Below are 25,438 nucleotides of genomic sequence, written 5' to 3'. Positions count from 1 at the left end.
ATGATGATGATGATGCTGATGTGGATCGCCGACCAAAAACACAGTGCACGTGTATCTACAGCTGTACAACCAAGTCAACGGGGTCAGTGCATACAGTACAGCTACACTCTACTCTACACTTTTTTTATTTCGGAGGTTACTTCATCGTCGCCCCAAGATTTTGGAGATTCGAAGGGGAATGGATTGAGTACTCCGATGTACCGTGTGCTCTCCTCCTGCCACAACTCCATGTTTCGTTACTAGACCTTCGTGAAATTCGGTCAGTGATCAACAGTGTCCCCTATGTGCAGTGAAGTTCGTCTGGGAAGCTGACCTTGGCACGCTTCCACTTTGGGATTCCTTTTTCGTATTTTCTTACGTTGACGTTGAAGACTGTCTCTTTGGCTGGCCCTGTCTATGTCGCTGAGAACACGTTGTCACTTTGGATAACTAGTACTGGAGTCATGAGTACTTCTGAGCAGCAGGAGCCCCCACGGCTTGTCTGTGAAGGCCAGGACCAGGACGCTTTGGAGTCGGAGGAAGCAGTTGACAAAGTCAGTGATGGTGGCAATTCCTTGACTTCAAATAATTCCAGTGATTGTGGACGTTCTGATCGATCGCCTGTGCTGAACCGTCGGTCCTGTTCTACCCCTGATGGCAGGCCAACCAAGCCTGTGCTACGCTCTGCTACAACAGAAAACAGACCACGCATGCGAAAGAGAGTCTCGTTCGCGAAGACTACGTACCTATTGCAGCAAGAAGATTCAAAAACTGGTCAGTCCTCAGGGGAAATTGTCCAGGCTTTGTATATTGTTTACTGAACAGTATCGTGTATAAGCATCTTTGTTTGTGTTATGGATTCGGGGAGTCGCAAAGCTCTTATTATTTTCAGATAGATACCTCTCGATTCGTATTGATTTTGACAACATTGAAGTGTGCAATGAAGTTAGTGAGTTGAGAAATGTTCAATATTTCAGTGCAGTTCTGTAGTGTAGTAGAAACGGAACTCCTGGCCTTGTCAACTGGGGAGATGGATATCTTGCGACGCGCGTGTCGTTCACTTCTTGATGAGGCCAGGCGGGAACGTGCTACGGCTGGTACTGGTGAGGGTATCGTGAGTGGTATCAGCATGACAATGGTGTTACTACTGTGGAATGGAGATCGGAGTAGATTGGTAGATTGTTGTCGGAGTAGATTGAGTCTACGACATACATCGTTGTAGACGTGTAGTGCCTAGTGTCGTCGGTGAGCCAACTGGGTGAGGACTCTCCTTTATTGTCAGTCACTTGACCTCCACCTCTTGGAGCACTTATCATAATACTGTATACATGCTCTCAGCCACTGCGTTGTGCAGGGAGAGGTTGGAGAGATTTGTTGTATCACTATCAGCCAGCATGGGCAGTGTGCTGTGCCTGTCGATTAGATTGTGCACAGCTCAGTAAAAAAGTCTAGTATCCAGGCCAATACTATAGATCTGGTGTAGTGTAGACTGTAGTTGCTGCAGAACGACCTGGAGTGGAGTGTTTTCCCCGGGGTGAACCCATGCAGTTAGGACAGACAGAGCTGCAAAGCTCGTACTACACTGTGTTATGTGTAGAAGTGTTTGTGTAAAGTGATTTTTGACCTGTGCATGTTGTAACAAGGTACCGGTATGTAGAGATTTACGAGGGTGTCACATGCGGTTTTGTCCACCTGGGAGAACAATAATAATTGCCACAGCAATGCTCCAAGGAACTGCTTTATCGCTATACGCGCCTTCTGGTCAACAAATCGATCTTTCTTGTTCGTCCTCTGGTGCTTGCTTTCCTCCTCTATATGCCAATCTTTGTCTGGCCAGCTGTGAACGAGTCCACTAGGTTTGGCTGTTGGGGCACCCAGTGATATCCAGAGGGTCGGGTTTCGCCGTTGTACAGTCGTGGTGTTGAGAGCTATCCGGCCGGATTGCGGGGAGGGGGGGGGGGGGGGTAACAACCTAGCTACATGCATTCCGTGAACAGGATTCACGCTACATACACCTCAACAAACCGGATATGTACACACCCCGTTTAGCACTTTTTTCAGCATTCAAATAGATCTGTACACAGATAGTGTGTACGAGTTTTCTGGGCCAGACCCAGACTTGAATGTGCGCCGTTTGAGCACCATGGCGGCCAGGTCAGTACCCAAGCTACCGTCCACTTTGGCCGAACTTCCATGTCCACAATGTAGTATAGCTCGCAACATTATGCCATGTCCTGGGCCGGTCTCATTTTACGTAAGGGCAATACAAGAGGAACCCCATTGGAACCGTGGTAATTATCTGTATCTCTTGCCTCCCTCCCTTCTCTCGCTCTCTCTCGTCTCGGTCTGTCTTTCCGTACGCTAATAGTAAGGATGTCGATCACAGTTACTCATTCACACTCATCCCACCTTTGATGGCAGCAATGATTTATCTGCGGTAGGTGCAGCTACATGCTGTGTCTGGGATGAAATGAGCATGGCCTCATCTAGCATGGACTTCCTGTGCCGGTGCTTCTACTGTGGTCCTGTGAGGATTGGAGGGGCAACAGCGTCAGGTTAGCAGTGCCTACGCTTGGTGTCAGTAATTGTAGTTTCTGGAGCAGGTCGGATGATTGCTTGCGGTTGCACCTTGTCCTGGTTAACTGGGGATGCGAGAGGTGACAGATGTTCAGGTCTGCTGACCAGGTAGTTTGGTTGCGTATCCATTGTTAGAGAAGAAGAACAGAGCTCTCTCTCTCCCTCCCCTCCCCCCCCCCCCCCCTCTCTCTCTCCCTCTCTCCCTCTCTCTCTAGCTATCTATCTGTGTCTTGTTCTCTCACATTTGTCGATGGGTGAAGAGGTGGATCCAGGTATCCCATGGACCATTTGCACGGCGGTATACTTACTACTAGTATGTCAGGAGCTCTTCTATTAGTCACCATGTATATTGCTGTCTCGGTTGAGTGTATTCCAGATCTCGAAATAGGATAGATCTCACGAACACTAGTCGTGCATTACGCATATCATGTTACGTTTTGGTAGTGCGCACGGGTCCGACTGACCTGCTCCGTGTTATCCCAGTGTTCTTGTCCTGTGGTTGTCAGTTGGTCATGTTTTATTTATCTGCTTCTGTTGGTCGTGCCCGCAGCTGTGTGGATCCTTGTTCCTGTTTCTAAATCTAGAACAGGAAGGTGTTTTGGATGGTCGGTCGTGTTGTGTCATGTAATTTGTGTTTCTGGTATCATGTGTGGCAGGAAAGTTTTTGATTGTGCTTTATCGGTACAGAGGATAATGAGTTTAAGCTGTGGCTGGGGTTGTGTATTCGCACCACTTTACAGAGAAAGGCATTCTCGTTATTCACCTGATCAACGAGGTACGGCAGTTCACCTTTGTTAGCGGGAGAAGTTTATACCCATGTCCAGGTCCTTGCGTGCAAGACACTTGATTGTGATTGCGATTCGCTCCTCTTTTTTCTTTTGGTTTTCCTTTGGTTTAGCTCATGGATGCGTGGCGAGCATGCAGCGTGGCTCGATTCTGACCAAGGTGCGGCAGCGCGGCATGTTTACACGCTGGTTCAGCCTCAACGACGGCATGAACAGTGTCTGCTGGCAGAGCACGCGCAAGGAGGGTGGCCTTGGGCAAAGTAAGTCTGCATGTTGTGCGGTTGTGTTCTGCGTACAGTGAACACGGAGCGTGCTCCTGTCTATAATACTAGAAATCAGCTACTTTTCATACGCATACAGCAGTGATGAACCTGATAACCTCCAATTCGCGAGCAGTAAACTTTCATAAATTTGACTCTGCGCTGGCTCAGTCAGACTTCGCTTATCCCCGATCCCTTGCCATTCGGAAGAAAATCGTCGGTTGCCGATTTACAACGCATGCCATGCATACATACGGTATGTGTGTTCGATTGTCCGGTTCCCTCGCCTATCCGGATATTTTTGTGGAAAACGGATGCGTGTGTGGTTTAGAGAGGTCTGGTTGTACTTGAAGTGTGCGTAGCCACGGTGTACGGCATAATAAGCAGACTCGTCTATTGGGCCAACCTGCCAATGGGTTTCCACGCCTATCTCCCTTCACCAACTGTTGGATTTTCGTTTTTGCATGTGCTGAACGTTATTGTTGGGGCTTCCTTGCTTGCGTTGCTGTAGTCGATGTCAATTCGATACACGAAATCCGACATGGCCGCCACTCCGAGCTATTGCGGAGCCTCGAAGTGCAGGAGTCTGACGAGTGCATGTTCACGGTTGTCCACTCGTCCGACTTCAGCTGCCTGGATCTCATTGCTGAGACGGCAGAGACTGCCACTGTGTGGGTAATGGGCTTGCAGTACCTCATCAACATGATCAACCCGCCAGCCAAGTGTGAGTTCTCATTGCTGCTGCTGCTGCTGCTCTTCTATGTTAGCTGTTGGTTGCCTCTCCGTGGCCGCTGGCCTCGGCTGTGCACCCATGCACCTGCATCATGTGTGTGTGTGTGCATGATTGTGTGGATCTCTGTATTGGCCTTAGCTGGCAAGTGTTGTCAGGACCTGAGTACCGGTATACCCCGGATCGGCCTGCATGCTATTTAGCACTGAATGAGGCCAGTTAGTTATCATCCTCACCTTGCTATGTTGTGTATCGTACCCGGCAAATGATTCACACATACCCCAAACCTGTTGGTTTGTTCATATCATCCAGCTCCTGTTAGCAAGGCAAAGCCGATACGTGAGCTGTGGCTGGAGGAGATCTTTCAAGAAGCGGACTCCAACAACGATGGTTACCTAGATGAATCTGAGATCGTACAACTGTGCCACCGACACAATGTTGGTCTCTCTAAGGAAGCCATCCAGAAGAAATTCCACGTACGTTAATCTCCCCCGTTTGCTTGTTTTATGTACCCGATTGATTGTTTTTCGTTTGTTTTGTATCTGCTCAACTGGGTGTAAATATGTATGTGTGCTCACCCAGTCTCCATGAGAAAGAGTGTGGCATTGTGTGCTTTGATTTTGCATGTGAGTTGTGTGTGGGAATAATCATTCGCTGTTGGCAATATCTACTCCTGTTTCCAGCACCGGGACCGTGAGCCAACCATGTTCCGCAGCCCTTCTGAATCGGTAGTAAGTGTTACAAGATCGCTGCTGCAGAGCCTTACCTGTCCCACCATCTATCCTGCCAGCATCCACCATCCGTTGCTAGTGTCTAGTCCGCGGCTTGTTGCATTTTGGCAGCTGAATTTGTTGACTCGATTTGGCTGCTACCGAAGTGAAATTTGACTGGGTTGTTTAGGACGTGTAGTTCGTAGTCTGCAACGAGTGTAGGGGCTGCAATGGCGACTGCTCTTCGTAGTGTCCATGCATCATCTTACTGTTGTGCCACGTTTTGTAGTTACCATTAGCATCTGGTGTCTGTGTGCAGCCCTTGGTCCGCATGCTTGTCTTTATTGTTGCTGCTGCTGTACTGTTTGTATGCCGTGTATGGTGTTGCTTCATGTGACCGTTCGTCTTCGCTGAGTGCATTGGAGTACCGATAGTCGAAGAGTTCTCCATTCGTGGCAGATTCTCGTCACAAGTTGTCTTGTCGATCGGCACACATATCGGCACGCCTGGTCGATACGCCCTGTCGGCCACATGCATCCAGTGTCCGTGGTTTACGTTCGTGTTCTTCTAAATTTCCCTGTTGTTGGACTCGGCATCTACGTTGGGCGTGTGATCCCTTCGACCCTGGTCTCAGCCATGTACTGCTTGCCTCTGTTCTGTTGAGGTCCTTTCCAGTGCCGAGAGCCATGTGGTCCAGGCTTGCAAACACTAACTGATTACTAGTATCTGCTCTCCTCTTCTTCTTTTCTTCTGGCAGGAGGCGGACACGAATCGCGAGAGCGAATCGAGAGGTCAGCTCGATCGTGCAGAGTTCAGAGACTTCTATATGGCGCTAGCCACTCGTCCTGAAATTGTCTACTTAGTGGGCCAGTGAGTAATAATTATGACATTGTTTTAGCTGGAGATGAGCAACGACAGTCACACGATTTGCCATGGGTGGTACCTAGCATTGCATGCTCTGTGCGTGTTGTGTTTGTGTGCAGTCTTCTGTATGTCCGTTACTCGCGTGGAGAAACATCTCACATCTCCTTTTGTTCCCAACTTGTCTCGACCCTTGTCCCTTTTCGTTGACCAAGGAGTGTTTGACTAACGGATATGTTTGCCACTGCCTTCGCTCTGTTCTGTGCGTTTCCTCTGCCTGCACTTTGCCACAGGTATGGCAACTCTGACGTACTGACGGCTGAGCAACTTCTGGCGTTTCTGCAAACTGAGCAGAAAGTGAGTGTGGCTTTCTGCACGACATACGCATGCATTTTTGGTGCTTGTTTTTGGCCGTGATGCCGAGACCTCAGGTCGGCAGAGCCATCAATGCCCCACCACCACTGCTGCGTCTTGGTGCAGTCCCTGCTCAACAGTTGTGACGTTTGTCCTAGTCTCAGTACCATTGTCTTTCTGTATTATTTTCGAGCTGGGAATGTGAACATAGTAAAAAATGATATAAAAGAAATCGGCTGCCGCAGAGCATATCAATTCCTCGTAGCACTTGTAGTCTTCTTTGGTGACTAAGTTACAGTGCAGTCAAGCAAAAAATCTGGCACCTCACTTACGAAGTTTTGGGGTTCTGGAATGCTTGTGGTAGATACAGTGAAAACAATCGTGTATTGCATTGCTCATGTAATTTTGCCTTGCCACTTTCGATAGTGAAAAAGACAAAGGACAAGGAGGTAGAAATTCGGCCAGGTTTTACAAAATCAGGACAGGTATACCATGGCATAATGTATGGAGAAGCGAGTCCGAAGCTCAGATTTTTGACTTTAGAGTGGGGTTTCAGCCTTTATCCGGCCAAAATCGGGCTTTCAAATGCTAGCAGGACTATTATATCTGATTGAACTGTAGGTTATCCGTTGCTCGAATTGTTGCGTCTAGTATGTAGTCCAGGGAAGGGGCCCAGCACTGACCCAGCCGATAACCTGCTGGCTGGGTTGGTGTAACGTAGGTTCATTTTGAACTCGAGTATCTCGTGATGATGCCGCCTGGGTAGAGCAGTGGAATCTGTATCTGGTCGATGATCTGTCGTGTGAGAAATATTGCTCCTTCAATGCAGTCTGTGACATTTCTTTGCTTTTGTCGACCGTGCACACCTGAATCTGGCCATCGCCTTAGTGTTTTAAATCTTCTCTTTGATGTCCTTGTTGCTTGTGGTAGATGGATGATGTCACAGTCGAGGAGTGTCAGAGCATTATTCAGGAGTATGAGCCAACCCCGATGGGAAAAGCTGAGAACCACTTTACTGTGGACGGTACGGGCGTTTGCTAAGTCTCTCTCTCTCTCTCTCTCTCTCTCTCTCTCTCTCTCTCTCTCTCTCTCTCTCTCTCTCTCTCTCTCTCTCTCTCTCTCTCTCTCTTCCCCCCCCCCCTCTCTCTCTCTATCTCTCTTTACTTCTCTCTCTCTACCGAACTATACCAATATATGCATTCTTTGCTGTTTGCCTTTGTGCAAGTAGTACCCCATTTTTTGGGCAGGGCGTCCCCCTGGCACAGAACCCGCTCGTCAGCTAACTAGTAGTGCACATTTGAATATACTCTTATTTTCGTCTGGTTTTTGCTTATACCAATCTCCAGGCTTCACGCGCTATCTTCGGAGCTCGCATTGCGACGTTTTCAACCGTAATCATGTCCCAGTGAACCAGGACATGACGCACCCACTGTGCCAGTATTTCATCTCCGCATCTCATAACACGTAAGTGAGAAAAAAACCGCAGCAGTATCCTGATGATGTGTCAGTTTCCTTCATTGGAACTTCTGCTACACTTCGAAGCAGAAAAAATGCCGAGAGTCGCACGGGGGACTGCTGTAACTTCACTCCAAACTGACAGTTCGGTGTACTGGTGTAGCTTCACTTCAACCTGATAGGTGGCACTCGATAGTGTCCAGTGGAACCTGCGATGGCTGACGCCTCTAAACTAAGGCCATCTCCACACTCATTATACACTTGTTCAGTCTTGGCAATGCAGTGGAACCATCCGAAGACCAGATATGTCTGTCATGCGTATTGAGGTCTTGGTTAGAGAGTGCCTTATCATTGGATTGGGAACAATTGCCAAGACTTACAAAGATATCCTGAATACGGCGGTGTCCTTAGTTCAGAGGTGTTAGCTGAGGGATGTTCTGCTGTACAGTTGCGATGCGCTGTGCGATCAGAACACCTCCGAATACAGTGTGGATATGCCTTGTCTCGGAGGTGTCCTCATTTGACAGGTTGTACTGCAGTGCAGTAGAGCTAGGCACTGTCCATGATGTTCTCACTCACTCAGATCGTGTCCTTGGAGTCTGATGCTTGGATGGATGCTGTCCTGTGTGTCCTGTGTGTCCTGCTCTTCCTATATGCTCAGGTATTTAACGCAAGCACAGAACGGTCCCTGCGAAGCCATGGGCATCACGAGGGCGCTTCACCGAGGTTGCCGACTCATCGACTGTAAGTTTCTGAAGAAATTGGCCTGCTAGTATTTCTGGTCAAGTTTTAACGTAGCACCTTCCAGTTTCCATCGTTCCGCAGGGACTAGTGAGCTGTCCGGGTACCGTAGTTATGGGCACTTGGGTCTATTGGGCTCCCTTTGGGCAAGTGTAGGGAGTGGATAGCTAGTAACTACTCCTATACCACTTTTCATGGGAAGCATGACGTCATATGCCATATCTCTGGACTTTCCCCATCAACACGTATGTGATTCAGAGTTTCGGACATTGCAATGTTATAGGCAGTGCTCGGTCCCGGACCGCCCGAATGAACAACGTGTGAATGTAACACGGTTTTTCCCTTAGGAAATTTGAAGCATTACCGTCGGAGTGCGATTACGCCGATAAAAAAGGCTGATCCTCTTGCTTTTTTCATGAGTGAAAGGTTGACCTTTTTCAGAAACGCGTTTGGTAATGCAGTGTAGATTGCTCTTCCAGTTGTGTGTTGAGACTTATTCCTCCACACAGCGGACCATAGCGAGGTTAATTTGTTTTGCCAGGTTTTGCATAGTTATGGTATTTCAGGTGGGTTTCATAGCATAGATACATGTATGAGTACATGTATTTCTACAGACGTATTGGTCCCAACCCCATTTCCGGCCAAATATTGCCCTAAATTGGAGTGAAAGGGGCCAGAGATGCATTATTTGTGAATGGAATGTATCATGGCCGAAAGAGAAGCACATAGCAATAGTATATTCTATGTGTTTGCCATGCCAGTGCTCTTCCTGGTGTTGTTCCGCTCCTCATGCACGATCAGTAATGTTTTTTTCTCTCTCTCTCCTGTTCTTTGCAGTGGATGTTTGGGATGGTCCTGAGTATCCGGTGGTCTGCCGGGAAGGCATATCGGTGTCTGGTGACGCACACATGACGTTCGAGACAGCGGTGGACACGATCCGCGATGCGTGCTTCAAGGTTTCGCAGTAAGCAGCAGGATTGCAAACGTAGACAAGTATTGCTCATTTGTACATTCATGTATGCATCCGTTATCCTTTCTTCTTTTTTTTAGGCACGGTCCCTGTTTGTGCCCACTACTGTGTGTGTGTGGGGGGGGGGGGGGGCTACTTCTTCCCAAAATTGTCTATGGCTTAGCCGCTACCAATGCTTTAGGGTAGATTAAATATTGTGTAGGCAGGAGTAAATGCAGTTGAATTCCGGGACGGATACCTTGATGCCATCAATCCTTTTTCTGCACCTTGTCCTCACCCACTTACTGCGGTGTGTTGAGCGGCAGAGCCCCTAGGTGGGATCATTTCTACGTCCGCTCGGATTTGGGAGAGTTGTAGGGGTGTCGGCCGTTGGGCTTCAATATCCAATTGAGTCATCTTTCCGAGGTTCCTTTTGAATCTCTATATCCCCTCTCCGTGAGACACACATGCCCTTCTGGTAATGAGCAAGTACATGTACAATAACACGTCTATGGTCGCTCTAGGATGTTGTCCCATTCCGCTTGATCCAGTATACATTGTACATGATTTCCTTTCAGACCACGTGTAAGACTGGTACATGCACATGTTCTTCTTTCCCGGTGATCCGTAAATTTGTAGGTATCCGCTCCTGCTGCGACTCGAAACTCACTGCTCGCTAGCGCAGCAAAAGCTCATGGTCGAGCTGCTTGAAGCCAAGCTGGGAGGTACGTAGGTGTATCTCTGATTGCATTGATTTTGTTCTGCACTGCAGTCTGGTGTTCTGGCTGCATAGCAGGTTGCTCTAGTGCCGTAGCCGGAGAGAACGTGTGTGTGTGTGTATGTATGTATGTACTGGTATGTATGTGTGTATGTATGTGTGTATGTATGTATGTATGTATGTATGTATGTATGTATGTATGTACAACAAATATTACACAGCAATGAATCAAAAACGTCTCATTCCACATTTTTACCACCCTAGGTCACAATTTGATATGTAACAATGCAGCACAAATCTGTATTGATGTGTTACCAGAAAGTCGCGCTGTTTCTCTACCCTGGCTATGCTCTATACTCTCAACATCTTTTTCCTCTTATAATCACGCTGATTTTGTCATCCCTTTTCCTCGCGCTACTGAAATGTACCTCCATCACTTTTGCCCCCTTCTCCCCTTCTCCGTATATATATATTCTAGCGATTGTTAGTCTTGGTCATATGCTGTCTGATGAAGTGTTCTGACACGAAACTCGGAGTTACAGCGGAATGAGACGTTTTTGATTCATTGCTGTGTAATATTTGTATTACTTGCTCTGTCCAGTGGACATTGAGCACTGTAAGACAGCGGAATGAGACGTTTTTGATTCATTGCTGTGTAATATTTGTATTACTTGCTCTGTCCAGTGGACATTGAGCACTGTAAGCAGCCTAGGGACCTTAGACAACTGTCTATGTATGTATGTATGTATATATATGTACTAGCAGCACCACCGGCCAGCGTTGCCTGGCCGAATGTGGCATGCGGGTGAAGCAAGTACGTGAACAGCACACGTGCTCAGCACGTGGTGGTGGCCAGACCACTGAAGTCCTGGTGAGGGAGGTTCTTCATCGTTGGAAGGAGAAGGAGGGACGTCTGTTACGCCTTCGGGAGGCTGGTCAGGGTTGTCCATCACCTGGTGGCGGATGAAGCGGCTCAAAAAATTCATAAACTTACGAACAAAAGTGCGATGCGCTCTTCACTGCAGATCAGATGCAGAGTGCAGTCAGTGCAGATCTTTTGTATCCTTTTGTTGCAGATGTTTCTATTTGCAGAGAACGGTTCACGTGGTCCGCAGCGCTTGTGCGGCTGCTAGTGCTACCTATGGCCTAGGCTAGGTGGCTACATGATTCGCACGCGTCGCGTGCTCAGTGCTTCTGCGCGCGGCTGCTACTCGTACTGATCGTGTCTGCTACCACCTACACTGTTCGCACGCTTCGCGTGCTCAGCACGTGGTGGTGGCTACACGATTCGCACGCTTCGCGTGCTCAGTGCTTCTGTGGCTGCTTCCGCTAGCTACACGATTCGCACGCTTCGTTCGCACGCTTCGCGTGCTCAGTGCTTCTGCGGCCGCTAGCTACACTGTGCTACACTGTTCGCACGCTTCGCGTGCTCAGGGCAGCGTGACACAAACACACACGTCACAGGTGCCTCTTCTTTATAAGGAGCGTGACACACACACACACACACACACACACACACACACACACACACACACACACACACGTCACAGGTGCCTCTTCTTTATAAGTAAAGATGTACTAGTACTGAAGTATGTGTGTGTGTGTGCGTCTCTCTCTCTCTCACTCTCTCTCTCTCTCTCTCTCTCTCTCTCTCTCAACAGACTACCTCTACAGAGAGAGGATCGAAGATGGGAAGGATATACCCTCGCCCGCTGATTGCATGCAGAAGATCTTTCTTCTTGTAAGTACAAGTCGTATAGTGATCCCAACCAAGGCTTTACAATGTGCTGCACCGGGAAGTGAATTAATTCCGCAATGTGCAATGGTTACGATAGAGGCTCATTCACAATATCACTGCCTGCGAAGCAACGTGCGACATACGACACTTGCGACAAGGAAATGCCTGTCGCGTACTGTCGCTTGCAGACGCACGCACATAGTTGGACTACAGTAAGTCTGCTCTGGGTGCATGTGCAGTGCACTGCATAGTACGTGCACTGCATAGAGCTGTTGCAAAAACCAAAAGGAATCGTGTGTCGCGGTTGCGTTGCATGTCGCGTCGCAAAAAGTGGTATCGCGAGTGTGCCTTAACGCATTCTGAACTGAAAGGATTTTGTGGAGAAGGCTATCACAGAAACTCTGTGTGTGTGCGCGTGCTTGTGCGTGTGTGTGTATGTGTCTGTGTGTGCACCTGCATGTGCACCTGCATGTGGGTGCGTGCGAGCGAATGGGGGATGCACGCCTATGCCTGTTACTCCACACCTTGCTGACTTTGACTACTGCTTGTGCATTGTTTCCCTTGTCAGGGTAAGAAAACCGGCAGCAGCCAGGTCGAGGAAGACGGTCAAGTATCTGAAGAGGAGGATGAAAGCCTGCCCAATTCAGAATTGTCCGACCCGGGACCACCAGTCCGGAAACTGGTAAATACTGCACCGGGGCGCTGGAGCTGCATACACGCACGCGCACACACGCACACACACACACACACGTGTGCACATACATGTACATGTATACCCAAACCATGCATTCTCAATAAGCTGTGTGATTCGAACCCTGAACTATTGGCCTCGTCGCCTGGACAGCTCTTATTTTCATGTTCTACAGTTTATGCACATTAGGGTCACCGTGTATACATTGGTACCGTAGGATGTGCTTGGTGAAATTCTAGCCTGGTCGTTTCCCGGCAGTACTGTAGTGCTGTAGCTCATTGGCTAGAGATCATACAAGCGCACGTAGAAACTCATCTTGTCGACTAGTCAGCTAACTGTCCTCTCCCCGCTCTTGTTGTTTCCCCTGTGTCGCAGGCACGCGCTGGCTCCACGTCCACCATCACGTCCTTGCCGATCGTGCCACCCTCCGTCTCCAATCTTGGCTCGATGAAGATGGCCAAAGAGCTGTCCAATCTCTTCCATTTCAATAGCTCGCGTGATCCCGGATTCTCGGAGAACATATTCGAGCCAGGTACTGTTCAGTGCATACCGGATGGGGATTGCACACAGTCCAGAATTGAGAGCAAACTCTGCTGAAATGCATGATGGGCACCTTGCAGTGAGTGCGTTCGATTTCTGCTATGAATCGATTCATGAATGGAATCTCGTCGTTCGATTTCGTGTCATGAGCCCTGGAATCGATGTGGAATCCATTCACCCTATTCACACGGTGTGATGTGAATAGCCAGGGGCAATTCATAAATGGATTCAACGTCGATTCGCAGGCAAAATCGAATGCACTCAGTGGATGGAGATATTCCCCCTTTAGCACAAACTTCAGATTGCTAGTCTTCAACTACGACGTACTGTAAAAGCCATATATAACAAAGTGCTAAGTCTAACGAGTTAACGAGGAGAAATCTGTCGTTAAAATAGAAATCGATACATATACTGTCCTATTGAGCGTTGGGAATGAGTGAGAATCGTTACCTTTGGTACACGTAAACCAGTTAATGTTGGGAAATCGTTATACATGCGCCTCGTTAGAATAATGGCTTTTACAGTATAGCATTGTGTGTGTGTGTGTGTGTGTGTGTGTGTGTGTGTGTGTGTGTGTGTGTGTGTGTGTGTGTGTGTGTGTGTGTGTGTGTGTGTGTGTGTGTGTGTGTGTGTGTGTGTGTGTGTGTGTGTGTGTGTGTGTGTGTGCGCGGCATGCTGCAACAGATGTTCAATGTTGTACACGCAGTCGCCCTCTCATAGTGTTACTACGACTAGCTCCCACCCTGTGTGACCTCCAAGTTGTATGTGTGTTTTATCCTGTTCCGGGTCTCTAGCGTCGAACGTTGACTGCATTGGTCTCTCGGAGCCCAGGCTTGGTCTTTACAACGTGAGCCGGTCTGAGCGTCTCATGCAGCGCTCTAAGTCTAGCCTGGTGCGCTCCTATCCGGCCGTAACGCGTGCAGAGAGCAGCAACATGGATCCCATGGGAGTTTGGTCGCGGGGTGTTTCCAGTGGTGAGTCACTATCATACATGCCATCATGTACCTACACTGTGAGAAGTCAACGTCTGGGCCTTCGGCGTTTTCTTGTACCCTGACACCTGGTGTTTTCGGGGAGGGGTTCTGAGTGATTATTCAGAACCGGTCCAATCAAACCTCTTTAGGACAAGCACTAAGGGACCGGTGGTATTTGTTTGCAACAGCGGGAATTCTTCTTATCCATACTTGATACGCAGTGAAAGTTGTGAAACACAGCGAGCAGTCCAATAGAGTTTAGAATACTAGTTCTTCTAAAGAAAAAGGACCAAGGAACAACAAGCTACACTATAATGTCCACTAGTACCACCAGTTACTAAACGATCAACTCATGCGATAACATAGCGTAGCTCGTTCCTAGTTCCTCGGTCCATTTCTTTACTATAAATTAATCATTGGCTCTCCATCCGAGTCTGTCAATTCCTCTAAAGTGAACGTTTGTCTTATCAGTGTTCTTCTTATGGTAATCGATGGTATGTTTGTTCACTTGCTGCTTGCTTTGTCTGTTCCGCGTTCGTAGCTGCCATGAACTGCCAGACGATTGGCAAGGCAATGGATATGAACGAAGGGCTCTTCAAGGCCAACGGCTACTCCGGCTACTATCTGAAACCACCGGCACTTCGAAACGGTGAGGACTTCTGCCGTGTGTAGTGCCTGCGTTGCTGCTATGTTCAGGCCCCGCTGCTGATTCTGCTGCTGCTGCTGCGGCGGCTATTATCCGAATCTGCAAGGTGTGCCCCGTTCATTGCATACTGCACGGATTCTTGTGTACAGTGAAACCTGTCTAAGACGACCGCTCAAGGGACCTTCAAAGTGTGGTCTCTGTAACCAGGTGGTCTCCTTTAAAATATCCAGTGCCATTTGACTGGAAATACCATTCCTTGGTCCTGGCTGCAGTGGTCTTCTGGGACTGGTGGTCGCCTTATCCGAGTGGTCTTCTGGGACAGGTTTTACTGTAATTTGTCTTCAGACTCTTTTTTTCTCTTTTCCCTTCCCTCAACTAATGAATATTATTGTGTCACTAATGAATATTATTGTGTTCATTGGCGATTATGGTGTGTCTATGCTGCTTTGTGTGCTCATTGTTCCCACTGCAGAGTGTGGCTCTATCAGCTATAAGGATGTAACGGCTCAGGTTCCCGGTACAACACCAGTAGAGCTTGTCGTTAAGGTGAGGTGTTAGCGGTGTTTGTGTGTGTGTGTGTGTGTGTGTGGCTCTCTCTCTCTCTCTCTCTCTCTCTCTCTCTCAAACTATCTATTTATCTATCTTTCTATCTCTCCACTCGTTCTCCTCTTTCACAGACATACACGCACACATGCACACACACACACACACACACACACACACACACACACACACACACACACACACACACGACGTGCACACCAATCTCACATTACTCTCATTCTTACACTGTGTGATCTCGCTTTTCTCTGTTTGTCATTGTCTTTGCAGGTGATAAGTGGGCAGATGTTACCGAAACCTAGTCAAACGGAAAACCGAACTGAGGTGAGTTGTAGCCATGAGCTATGGTAACGGGCATATTAATACAAGTATATTCTTTGATAGTGGTCCCCAAGTATCGCCGAATTCGCTACAACCTCTTCTTCGGTAATGCTGTCTGACATATGCCCTGTGAGGCCGCCGCGCTCAGCTCTTTCTTTGGATGGTTTTCTTCTCATGCTCTTGTGATAAGCAGTGGGTATGTATGTGTTCAGGACCTACTAGAGGTGTCACAAAATCCACTCTGCTTTCCTTTACGATGTGTTTTCTCGTCCTGTGCCTGATCTGATGTTGTTGTTTGTTTTGTTGTGGTTGTTGTGGTTGTTGTTGTTGTTGTTGTTGTTGTTGCTGCTGCTGCTGCTGCTGCTGCTGTTGTTGTTGTTGTTGTTGTTGTTGTTGTTGCTCATCCTCAGGTTATTGATCCATATGTAGCATTGGAAATCGAAGGCATCGATGGTGATAGAGCGACGTCACGAACTCGAGCGATTGAAAACAACGGTGAGTTTGAGCTTCAGAACTGAGCAATTGCCACTCCCTGCCTCACACCTGACTTGCCTGAAAAAAGCCCTAAACTTTGTCCTTTTTTTCCTTATGGTGACTGCTTGTGTCTGGCTGTTTGTGCTGTGCGTGTGTGTGTGTTTCTAATCGTGACTGCTTGTGCTGTGTGTTTCTGTTGTTAGGATTCAATCCGGTTTGGGAGGAATCCTTCTCGTTCCACCTGCGCTTTCCCGACCTTGCACTAATCCGCTTTGTCGTACTGGATGCAGACGCCATCGGCAGCGACTTCATCGGACAGTTTTGCATTCCACTAACGTCGTTTAAGCCCGGTACGTATCGCCGATGGAGCGAACAGGCTGTGACCGCTGTCTTCAGAGACAGATAATCCGGGACAGATAATCCATAACTAGAACTACAAAATTATAATTGGGAACACAGTACAGCCTATGGTGGTGTCTTCTTGGAAACAAGCCTGGGCCGGGGGGGCTGGGGCATATGTGTTCCGGTACAGGGTATCTTTTGACGTCCCAGTAGTAGACTCCGTGCTGTGCTGATTGTGTATGATTCACATGTGGTGGCAATATCTTACGTCCTCCAGAATTCTTATCATGTAATATTATTGTGGACGTGTTGGGTTCTGCAGGCTATCGTCACGTGCACTTAATTTCCAATGTTCATTTGCCGATTCCGAACGCCTCTCTCTTCGTCCATATCTCCATCAACAAGGATAGACCGGTATGTTGCACTTCTACGCTCAACATTTTGGAGATGTGTTGCATCAAGAGTACATAACCCCCCAGAGTGTGCAACGCCTGATCCAGCTCTGCATAGGCATGATAGGGTCTTGGTCGAGCGGAATCGGATCTTTGCGTCATAATACCGTACACATCTGAGGGGAACCCGGGGAGTCGCGGGTACTCTTGGATCAAAAACAATGGTGCCCTGCCTCGAGACCGGCCTTGCGCTGGTGTGAAGTGTACGCATGACATCAGAAGATCCGATTCCGCTCGACCAAGACCCTACACAGAGCTGGATCGGCGTTGCACACTCTGGGGGGTTATGTACTCTTGGTTGCATGAGTACATATAACTACACATCTCTACAAACTCAGTCTACATTGTGCTTCACAAGCAAGACTCTACTACCGTATTTCCTCGATTAATAGACCCGGTCTTTTGTTTTTTGAAGAGGGTTGGACCCCCGGTCTCTTATTTGGGCATGATCCATTATTTGAGCACGGTCCACTATATTTTCATCGGCACATCGCTGGAAATGGTGGATTTTTAACACGTCATAATATAGAAGTTCTATATTATGACGTGTTAAAAATCCACCATTTCCAGCGATGTGCCGATGAAAATATAGTGGACCGTGCTCAAATAATGAAAGAAAGCACTAGCCACTACAAAAATTGTAGTTGCGCAACCTAAAATCGTGTCCTTTTTTGATCCACCACGTTCTTTCTTAGTGCGCATGCGCAAAGCGATGAGCTCAAATAAGAGACCGGGTCTCTTATTCGGGCATGGTCTACTATTTTTCCGTGAGGCCTCTAGGAGGGTCTACTATTTGAGCATGGTCTATTATTCAAGCATGGTCCATTAATCGAGGAAATACGGTAGACTGCATAATACTTTGTCTTAATTGTCTTAATTTTTTTGTTTGAGCAATGTTGAGTTTTCATGTGGATGTGGTTCTGTTTTCTTTGATGTTAGGGCCGCCGTATCGCCAGTGGTGCCGCGTATCGCAAGAAAGCCAAGAAAGAGGTGCGTACTATACCCACTATGCACTCTGGCATGCACTACTCCTGCCTTTGTTCTCCTCTCGTGTCTTTGTGTGGAAATTACCACTACTCCCAACTGGCTGTTGTCCTGCACGGCCGTATCCACCAGCCTAAGTATCTTTCTTCAAAAGTGAGGAAGCGATGGTATTGGCTTGGACGAAACATGGACTTTTGGGGCAGCCTTTTAATTCCTGAATTGCAAAAAGAAACGTGCCATTTCATTTTTATGGCTAAGAAGCCTTGAATTCACTATTAGTTTGTCCGTGCTGTGATGGCCGAGTGGTTAAGGCGTTGGACTTGAAATCCAATGGGGTCTCCCCGCGCAGGTTCGAACCCTGCTCGCAGCGTTGATTTTTTCTTTTTTTTATGACCTGGCAAGCACGGTGCTCATATGCTTGTATGATTTTTGAACTTTCACTGTGGCTCATTGTCTGTGTCCTCATTCTTTTGTATTTTCAGCCCATAGCCATGATGGTTGTAGGGGTAAAGGAGATTGACGCGCATTTCAAGGTACGTGCTAGACATGTGGATGCCATCCTTTGATCCGATGCCGCATTTTCGGGACATTTTTTTGTTTTGTTCCGGGGCAGTTGTTCATATGTTCACCTGTGTGCACGTGTGTGTGTGTGTGTGTTTACGTGCCCTTTCTGTTGCGACATGCAGAAGTACACGCCGTTGCTGACACAGGCGGCTGGTCTTTCTTACGACGCCGACTTCGCGCTTTCCACCTTCAAGGTAAACCAGTGTTGTGTGTCGCTACATTCATGTACCTTGCTTGTCCTCTCCGGGTTACCCGGTGTTTTCATGTTGTGCTTGATGATGTCATGTTGTGCTTGATGATGTCATGTTGTGCTTGATGATGTCATGTTGATAGAATATGTGTATGTCAGTGTGCATGTTGATAGAATGTGTGTATGTCAGCGAGCTTGACGATGTCATGTTGATAAAATACATCGGTATGAAGCATGACATTATGTTCTGAAGTGCCATCGTCCTTCGCCATGGAATTACGTCATTGTTACGGGTGTGCTAAAGCTACTCCCTCAGCGCCTGCACGTTTTCCACGCACGCTCATCTCAATCTGGGTTTACATTGAAGTTATGCTATAGCAGTGTTGCTTGACATGTTTTGTATTGAGTGGCATGGCAATCTTTGACTTACTACTGTCTACAACTCGTCAATGGGGATGTATGTGTGCGTAACCTGTATTGTAGATGCAATGGTTACGTTGACGGTTCTATCTGCAGGGAAAATTCAATGCAATGTGCCGCCTGCTCTGAAAATATTACTTCTTTACAGCCAGGCTTCAGTGTTCAAGGCCCATCCATAGCCTGGGAATGTGAATGCAGGGTCTTCAAAATGGTCGTTTGTTTAGGAGACTAGCACTAAAATTGTGTTACAAGTTTTACCAGTTGTACTTTGTAGTGAACATCTCCCTGTGTGTGTGTGTGTGTGTATGGCCTTGAGCAGGATTCATGCGGCTTGGCGGGTTGGACTACCATTCACAATTGTGTTCGATCTCTGGTAAACCGCAGCAGAGTGGCCGGTCTCACACTGGTACTGGTCAAGACTGACAAGGTGAGAGCAACTTTATTTTGTTTTATTTTTACTGTATTCACGAACCCAGCTCGAAAATAATAATGAAAGACGATGATGCTGTGACTAGCCCAAACGAGACAACAGTAGTGATGGTGGGGCGTTGATGGCTCCATCGACTTTTGCTGCCATTTTTTTACAGAATTATGACCACTGGTAGTAGTGGGTGGAATCTGGGTGATTCAAAGCCAATGTTTCTACTGTAATATCAGTACAGGTAGACTCCCTCTAATTCGAATACGGTATAATTCGAACATTCCGTGTAATTCGAACTTTTTCGTCGTACCGATCTTCTGCAAGCCACTTCAAGTCAAAATCGAATGCATAATTCGAAGTACGAAAAGTGCGCCGGTTGGATAATTCGAACCCAGTCTTCGTACAGAAGAGCTGTTTACAGTACATTGGCTATGTCCTTTGAACGCTTATTTCGAAGTGAGATTGATTGCTATCCTTGTAATTCGAAGTTCATTCTTTTCTCCTTCTCTAGCCAAGAGTAGCTAAACAATCGATCGATGGTCCGCTGCAGGATCGACTATAGCGTTCAAGAAACCCACCTTCTCTCGAAATTTCTTTCAAGCCCGTGCGAGGCAAATTGCAAAGGTTTGATTGAAGACGATGTCTTCCAGGTGGCTGACTCTCTTCGCGGATCTCGATGGCCTTTCTTGCCGCGCCAGCTCGTGCGCGGAGATGTTGGCGCACAAAAACACTATTGTCGTAAATATTGTCTATGCCTATGCTCCACTTCCGTTCTTCAGAACGACGTGCTGCTGTCCGACGGCCTTTCATGACGCGGATTAGGCAGCGCAGTTCTTTTCCGTTGAAATTGTTTCAGGAAAGCTGCAGTGACTGACAACTTCTTCACTAGAAGATGAAGATGTCAAAATGATTTTGTGTCGATCCAGTGGTTTGATGATCCGTTGTACACGACCGGTACGACCACCTATTGTCCTTGCACCTATGTTTCGTTGATGCAAATAAAAATGTGCAAAAAATATTCAGCATGCGATTTCAAGCATTTTGACATACATATCAGTACATGGGGCTGCATTTGGATAATTAGAAGTTCTGGATAATTCGAAGTTAGGGCCTGGCAATTTGAGGTTCGAATTAAAGGGAGTCTACCTGTATTAGCAAGAGTAGATAAACAAGAGTGTGCAACTCCGGATCTCTCCTGCACAATCTGCAGATACCCCCGCCCACGGCGGAATTTTTTGTTGACGTCACCTTTTTTCAGAAGAACGCGTATTTTTCTGCAGAGCAGTGTGAGAGCACGTGCTGGGCACCGACTTTGTAGTGCAAATGCGGCCAAGTGCACGAGGGAAAACTTTCCAAAAGACTCATAGCGCGTGCGTCGTCAAAAAGATTACGTCAACAAAAAATTCCGCCGTGGGCCAACCCATCCGCGAGTTGCACACTCTTGTTTATCTACTCTTGGTATTAGGGGTCATCACGAATTGTTATTGGCACTTATTGCCACCCCTGAAACGAACATCATGCATTCTTTAACATATTGCGAGTCCTCCTCCTCCCCCTCCCCCATGAACCAGGAAAACACAGTATTCTTACATGCTCGTGTGTACCTTATCGTAGCATCCCAATGTCAGAACTCGATGGTACTATTTTAGGTCACTCTTGGTCGACTTTTGCCAGTGGACTGATCGATCATGTCTTTGTTCAGTGGCTCTGAACATTGCGTGTGTGTTTGTATGTGCGTTCATGTGCATGCGTCTGTGTGTGCGTGGGTGTGTTTGTGTGCGCATGTGCTTGTGTGTGATATAGCTTTATCCGACCATCACCGCATCGGGTGGTGATATACCCGACACGTTAAAGAAGGCCAGTCAAGCGTTATTGCAAGTACGTGCCGTGTGAACGTCTTTCTCTACCTACGGGTACATGCACTTCGAAGTATGCCTTCTAGAGTGCAGTCAGACCTCGCTTATCCGGTCCTCGTTTATTTGGATCCCTCGCCAGTAGCTGGTTACAGATGTACAGCCTACGTGATGCATCCAATATAACCGGTGTTCGGTTATCCGGTTCCCTCGCCTAGCCGGATATTTTTTTGTGGAAAACGGACGTGTGCGGTTAAGTGAGGTCTGACTGTAGTGCTATGCTGAACACCAATGGCTTTTCAGTGTGACCTGTTAACAGTTCTGTAACTCAGCAGAGAAACCCGCCACCTACATTTACTTCAAGTGCTTCGAAGCCCACCGTAGTATGTAGTACATGTATGTAGTGTAATTGAATGCAGATGCCAGTCACCTACATGTACATGCAATTCTCAGTTACACCTGAGAGCCCTGGCGCCACCGGTACCTAAGTTTAGGTTGCACCTATCACTTACTGTTGTAGAGTAGGTTCTGTTGGTGATTTCCTGCTTTGTGGCTGTATATTGACTGTGCTGTGTAGCTCAGCACTGGATGTACTGACCGGTACTCTGGAGCTTGCAGCATTCACTTTTCCTTGAGCTAGCTGTGATGTTCTTGCTCTTGCCCCTCTGACACGTTCTCTCATGTCTCTCTCATCCTCCTCTCTCTCTCTCTCTCTCTCTCTCTCTCTCTCTCTCTCTCTCTCTCTCTCTCTCTCTCTCTCTCTCTCCGTCCCTCCCTCTCCTTGTGAACATGGTTGCTTGCTTTCGTTCTTAGGGTGGACCTGCTTTCCGTGCTCTACAGTCGGATGCTAGCAAGGTTGCAGACGAAGTAAGTGTGCCCTTTGCTACAGTGAAACCAACCCCAAGGACACCGGGGATATTCTAATTTAGCTGGTGCAGCACCGGGGTACTGTGTTATCCCCTGTGGGTCACTGGTCCTCTCGCGGCCGACCGTTCACAATTGTTCGTAATTTTTTGCTCCGGGACTTGATATTTGATATCCCAGTCATGTACGCACGCTTGTGTGTACCGTGGAATCCGCCATCTGCTGATCATGGTTTGACATCACTCACACTGTGTACTGTGCGGTTTGTAAACTTTGTATGATTGCCTGCAGCTGAAGGCGGCGTATGAAGAGAGCTTAGCCCTCATGGTAGGTGCATTTGGTTTTTGTTTTGTGTTTCTGTTTTGTTTTTGATGCATTGGCAACGAGGCTGTGTATTTTCAAGGTATTGTGATGTGCAGTGCTGCTGGCTGGGGCATGTCTTGAGACAATTGCCGGGCTCAGATATGTCTCCCACCAAGCATGCTGCAGGACCGGAGGAAGCAGATTTTGATTGGTCAGGTCATGCCATAGCCTTTCATACAGTTTGTGTATGATAAAGTGGGTACAATTGACCTCCTAACTAAGCAGTGAACTCGCGTTGGCGGTCAAAAGGTTGGTCCGGCCATGGCCTGACCAAGTGGACCGGTTCCGCCAGGCCTGTGTTGTGACGGTGTTGTGGAAACTGTCGTCCGCTTCTCTACGTACACCACACACTGTTCATCCTCCCAGCTGCTTCTCTTTCTGACTTCTTCTTTTTACGGTGCTCAGAAATCACTCCAGTCAACCTATGCTCTCGCTGGTGAGAAGAAGGCTCAGAAGGTATGATTCGGGATGATGATGTGTTCTAACTTGTAACGTTTTTCGCCAGGACTTGGCTTAATCTAAACAACAGCCAGTGTAGGCCAGTGTAAGATACATGCCGTTTTGACCATAGAGGATATGAACATGTTTTTGTCATGCTTGATGTAATGATGATTTCTCGTGTGTGTGTGTGTGTTTTTGGGTTAATTTCAGGCCTTTGAGGCATTCTCCTGGAACTGCCTTTCACTCCGCAATGAGGGCGAGGAGCTCCTGAACGCGCAAGCTGAAGTGTCAAGCTCCCTAAAACAGGTAATGTGTCTGCGGAGCATTGGTATCTTTGTGGAAATTGGCTAGTGGGGAGGATGTATGCGGTGGGCAATAAAAGTGTGCATTCGCCAGATCGCATGTGCCTCTCCAAGGTGAACAAACAGTACAGCCGTACTATTAGATGTTATTATTTAGTGCACTTATGCACTGCTTCGGTTTGTAATGCACTACTAGTTCCGTTGGTCTCAATTAAAAATTTAAAATGCAGACTAGCAAAATTGCTCATCGAGATTCAGATTCATATTGCACTAGTAGCTGGACATTCTTGTGTGCGCCTTTAGGAGGTTGCAAATTGAGGCATTTGCTATCGGCTTGTTGGCTGTTCCAGTAGACTCCCCTTTCTAGTTTAATCACTTTGTGGCCTTGTGATTTGGTCTAACTGTCAGCTTGAGTGTTGGTTGTTAACTTGCTGTACCGCGTGTTATTCTCCCTCTACCTAGATTGCTCATGCAGCGCACATTCATGGCGTGGACGTGTCCGAAAAGGCCGAGTAGATACGTAGGCGATTTGTCGGAAACTGGAACTCTCCTCTCCGTCGTGTGCTGCAGAATGTAGGCGGCTGGCCCTGTCGGTTGAGTGTTGTCTACTATGACGTTGGTTTATCGCTGCACTGTCTTCCCGGGGCTGTATCCACCAGTCTTGGCAGTGTGGTCGAAAAGGTGTGCCTAGGCTTCTCTACGGGCCACTTGAGTTCTCTCTAATTTTACTTTTCAGTCCTTTTTTTGGCCTTTTTTGCACGTTTGCATTTACTGGCGTTGACCCAGTTAGTGCCGTTTTCCCTTCAGCAATCCGTCCGTCTTTCGCCTTTGCCCTAGTCTTTGAGATTGCGCCCGGTCCCCGTTGACTTCCTGTTGGTACGTTATCATTGCAATTGTCAATTGACGCAACAACCATAATGACTCTATCCGAATGTCCGTTCTCACCGTTTCAATCACAGCGACTGTCCTCACCCTGCCTCGTTGTCCCTTTGACATTTTGACCTTTATTAGTTTATTTCTGCGGCGTGGATGCAGGCCGCCGCACTGTCTGCATTCTGATTTCAACATGCGTAAGTTATCGTTAATATGGCACCCTGCTATTTGGACGCCATTAGGTCTGTTTGTTTCTTTAATGCCTGCCTGCCTTAGCAGCCTTGATCATATTTGACTGTGTAATTCCCATCCTGAATGAGCAGGGTGGTCTTGGTGTCAGGCAGGCAGCATGTACCCCTGTCCCCTGCTGCAAATCCTTTGTTCTAGTATGCGCCTTCTTTGTCAGGCTGCACAGTGTCACAGCACATGGGTGGCTTTCTTTGCTGCTTCAGCTTCGTCTCTCTATCTCTCTCTCTCTCTCTCTCTCTCTCTCTCTCTCTCTCTCTCTCTCTCTCTCGCTCTATTTCTCTCTCTCTCTCTTTCTTTCTTTCTCGCTCTCTCTCTCGCTCTCTCTCTTTCTCTCTCTCTCTCTCTCTCTCTCTCTCTCTCTCTCTCTCTCTCTCTCTCTCTCTCTCTCTCTCTCTCTCTCTCGCTCTCGCTCTCCCTCTCTAGTTCCCTTCCTTTTGTCGTGTGTGTGTGCATTTTCTGCCCCTATCCCCTTTCTGAATTTAGCTGCTTTCACACTTCTGCCCTACAAGAATCCGATCAAATTTATGCGTTTGCTCAAGATCACATTCTGACTGTCTATTGTCATCTATAGCAGAACCACCATCAGCATTTTAGCCATCAACCTCCGCATTGAATTTGCCCCATTTGCTGAGCTTGAGGAGGACCCCTGTTGCATTGCTCTGGCGTGTTTGCAGTGCATGGCATGATGGCATAGTAGCTACTGGCTGCCAAGGATGGTTCCACTGCAACTGCTACTGTCAGTTGTTGGGCGAATGTGCAGATGGTTGTGAAGCGTTGTGAAAATTACGTCTGTGAGAGAAGTTGAGAGACCGATGATGTATGACTATTGTCAAGAGTACATAACCCCCAAGAGTGTGCAACTCCAGCTGTGGGGTCTGCGACGGCAGAACTTCACATCACGTGATGAACTCGTACACATAATTTGCACTCTGTGCATGATTGATAGAGGGTTGTACGCAACCCAGCTTTGGGTACGACTCTCTTGTGGTCACTTTGCACTGTTTGCCAGTGTAACCTTTTGAACCATGTCACGTAATGTGAAGTTCTGCCGTCGCA

The 25,438-nt window shown here is 47.7% G+C and overlaps 1 protein-coding gene and 1 non-coding gene across 2 annotated transcripts; both read left to right on the top strand.

Annotated features, from left to right (window-relative positions):
- Positions 1-85: 85 nt before the first annotated feature.
- LOC135823773 (1-phosphatidylinositol 4,5-bisphosphate phosphodiesterase delta-4-like) lies at positions 86-25,019 on the top strand. Its single transcript, XM_065336616.1, has 31 exons — positions 86-753; positions 3,455-3,601; positions 4,113-4,325; positions 4,644-4,807; positions 5,799-5,911; positions 6,196-6,259; positions 7,187-7,280; positions 7,603-7,720; positions 8,373-8,455; positions 9,290-9,416; positions 10,041-10,126; positions 11,781-11,860; positions 12,426-12,539; positions 12,924-13,080; positions 13,883-14,062; positions 14,604-14,711; positions 15,181-15,254; positions 15,540-15,593; positions 16,001-16,085; positions 16,268-16,414; positions 16,729-16,820; positions 17,798-17,848; positions 18,325-18,375; positions 18,529-18,600; positions 19,336-19,443; positions 21,241-21,315; positions 22,104-22,157; positions 22,446-22,481; positions 22,923-22,973; positions 23,169-23,264; positions 23,723-25,019. Exons 1-31 carry the CDS (start codon positions 444-446, stop codon positions 23,774-23,776), a joined length of 3,258 nt encoding a protein of 1,085 aa, XP_065192688.1. The 5' UTR covers positions 86-443; the 3' UTR covers positions 23,777-25,019.
- On the top strand, positions 18,131-18,212 carry Trnas-uga (transfer RNA serine (anticodon UGA)). The gene has a single exon. It is a non-coding gene; the product is annotated as a tRNA-Ser (tRNA).
- Positions 25,020-25,438: the final 419 nt, after the last annotated feature.

Source organism: Sycon ciliatum, chromosome 8 (genome assembly GCF_964019385.1).
Source record: "Sycon ciliatum chromosome 8, ocSycCili1.1, whole genome shotgun sequence".
Lineage (NCBI taxonomy): Eukaryota > Metazoa > Porifera > Calcarea > Leucosolenida > Sycettidae > Sycon > Sycon ciliatum.
Note: the sequence above shows the minus strand (reverse complement) of the source record. Positions and strands in the feature narration are given on the sequence as shown.

Excerpts from the sequence above, each read along its gene's own strand:
- LOC135823773 (XM_065336616.1), top strand. The coding sequence starts at position 444 with ATGAGTACTTCTGAGCAGCAGGAGCCCCCACGGCTTGTCTGTGAAGGC. Across the intron at positions 15,594-16,000 it reads AAACGGAAAACCGAACTGAG|GTTATTGATCCATATGTAGC; the intron begins GTGAGTTGTAGC and ends GCTCATCCTCAG. Across the intron at positions 16,086-16,267 it reads TCGAGCGATTGAAAACAACG|GATTCAATCCGGTTTGGGAG; the intron begins GTGAGTTTGAGC and ends TTCTGTTGTTAG.